Genomic DNA, 2,209 nt, shown 5'->3' with positions numbered 1-2,209 from the left:
TGTTTCAGTGTCAAGCTTCCTTCATATTACAGCAAGTTTAATGAATCAAATGCTAGTCTAAGCTTTTTATTGAAAGTTACTTTTGAATGCCAAACCCCAGAAATTCCTAAACAGTAATCAAATTCTCAATTCATTGAAGGTTATTTGGAAGATTCTCATCACCTCTGCCAATAAAATTGAATCTAGACACTTCTATTTGAGAATATGAAACAAAAGGAAGGATATGCGTGCATTTTTAAAGTACTGAAGTTGTGGTATGAGAAGTATTGGGAAAATAGTTTGCTCTGTTGCTCATTTTAGATCTATTACAAATTGTTTCTGATGCAGCTGAGAAAAATGCAGACCCTTAAAAAGGAACATGGACCTGTTGACACAAATGGGGACAAAATCATGGTACTTAAATCTACTTTAGCAGAAGTGTCTGAAGAATTGTCTGCAAATGTAGAGATGCTACTCACTGAAGCTAGTGGAAAAAGCAAATCTTCAGCTTGCCGGAGAAAACGAGAATTCATTCCAGATGAAAAGAAAGATGCTATGTATTGGGAGAAAAGGCGGAAAAATAATGAAGCTGCTAAAAGATCTCGTGAAAAACGGCGACTGAATGACCTTGTCTTAGAGAGCAAACTAATTGCACTGGGAGAAGAGAATGCCACTTTGAAGGCAGAGCTGCTTTCTTTGAAAGTGAAGTTTGGTTTAATTACTTCTGCAGCCTATGCCCAAGAGATACAGAAACTTGGTAGTGCAACAGCTGTGTATTTTCAAGATTATCAAACTCCCAAATCAAATATTAACTCATTTGTGGATGAACATGAACCATCTATAGTTGGTAGCAGTTATATTTCTGTCATTAAACATTCTCCTCAAAGCTCTATATCTGATATGTCTGATATGTCTGAAAAATCATCACTAGAGCATACTCAATCAAGTAGTATGCGAAACAACTGCAGAAGTCCTGAAAATAAGTTCCAGATTATAAAACAGGAGTCTGTGGAATTAGAGACAGGGACAAGAGATGACAGAAGTTCACAGAAAGCATCCATATATCCACACTACATGGGAACTACCTTTAACAGGTACTCACATTCTCCTCCTCTGTTACAAGTCAACAGGTCCTCAAGTAATTCCCCCAGAACTTCAGAAACTGATGATAATGCAGTTGGAAAGTCGTCTGATGGAGAAGATGAACAGCAGGTTCCTAAGGATCCAATCCATTCCCCATTTGAACATAAAAATATTTGTGCAACAGTTCCAGAAGTAAATTCTTCAGCTTTACCTCACAAGCTTCGAATTAAAGCCAAAGCCATGCAAGTTAAGGTGGAAGCAGTAGATAATGACTATGATGCTGCACAGAAACTATCATCACCTATTGCTATGTCATCAAAAAGACATGCTGAGCTTGAAAAACACACTGCACAAAACTTGGTGCATTCTTCTCTCACTCCTTTCTCAGTTCAAGTGACTAATATCCAAGACTGGTCTTTCAAACCAGAACTCTGGCATCAAAAGGAATTAAATGTAAGAATTCAGAGTGGTTGCAAAGCTGAAATTGTAGAAAGAAAAGACAGTATCTTCAGTGTCTCTGAGTCAGAGAAGCTGTATTTGAAGCAGGGCATGGCAAACTTATCTGCAGAGGTTGCTTTCCTTAAAAGAATTATAAGTACACAACAAATCTCTGCATCAGACTGGTTAAGTTACTACTGAATAAAGGCTTATTGTTGTTTTTATATTAAAAAAAAGTCATTTGTAGTAGATAAATTTGTTTTGTATTATGCTGACATCACTGGACTTGTGATGTCGTTTCACTGTAATGTTCACATAATGTTTGGTGTCTTTTTGTGCACAAATTCTTATGGAGACTAAGCTGTGTTATGATCATTATGCCTTGTCATGGTTTAGGAATAGTACTCTCTAATTTAGTGCTCCCACTGAGACTCTCCAAACTACAATGGTGCTTGCTCACTCCTTCCCCTCCTCTTCCCCTGTGGCAGCTGGAGAGGGGAACTGGAGGTACAAAAGGTGAAGATCACGGGTTGAGATAAGAACAGCAATGAGATAAGAAAACAAACAGTAACAGCAACAATATTACTAACAGAAGTGTACAAAAGAGAGATCGACTGCTCTCTCCCTTGGGACTGGCACTCCCCAAATTGCTCCCTCCGGCTTGGGACCAGCACCACCCAACCACTCCATCTGGCTTGAAACCAGCATT

The 2,209-nt window shown here is 38.5% G+C and overlaps 1 protein-coding gene across 1 annotated transcript; it reads left to right on the top strand.

The window, feature by feature from the left end:
* Positions 1-321: 321 nt before the first annotated feature.
* LOC116437391 (nuclear factor interleukin-3-regulated protein-like) lies at positions 322-1,701 on the top strand. Its single transcript, XM_032095056.1, has one exon. The coding sequence runs from the start codon at positions 322-324 to the stop codon at positions 1,699-1,701; it is 1,380 nt and encodes a 459-aa protein (XP_031950947.1).
* The last annotated feature ends 508 nt before the right edge of the window (positions 1,702-2,209 follow it).

This window comes from Corvus moneduloides, chromosome W, assembly GCF_009650955.1.
Source record: "Corvus moneduloides isolate bCorMon1 chromosome W, bCorMon1.pri, whole genome shotgun sequence".
In the NCBI taxonomy this organism is placed as follows: domain Eukaryota; kingdom Metazoa; phylum Chordata; class Aves; order Passeriformes; family Corvidae; genus Corvus; species Corvus moneduloides.
Note: the sequence above shows the minus strand (reverse complement) of the source record. Positions and strands in the feature narration are given on the sequence as shown.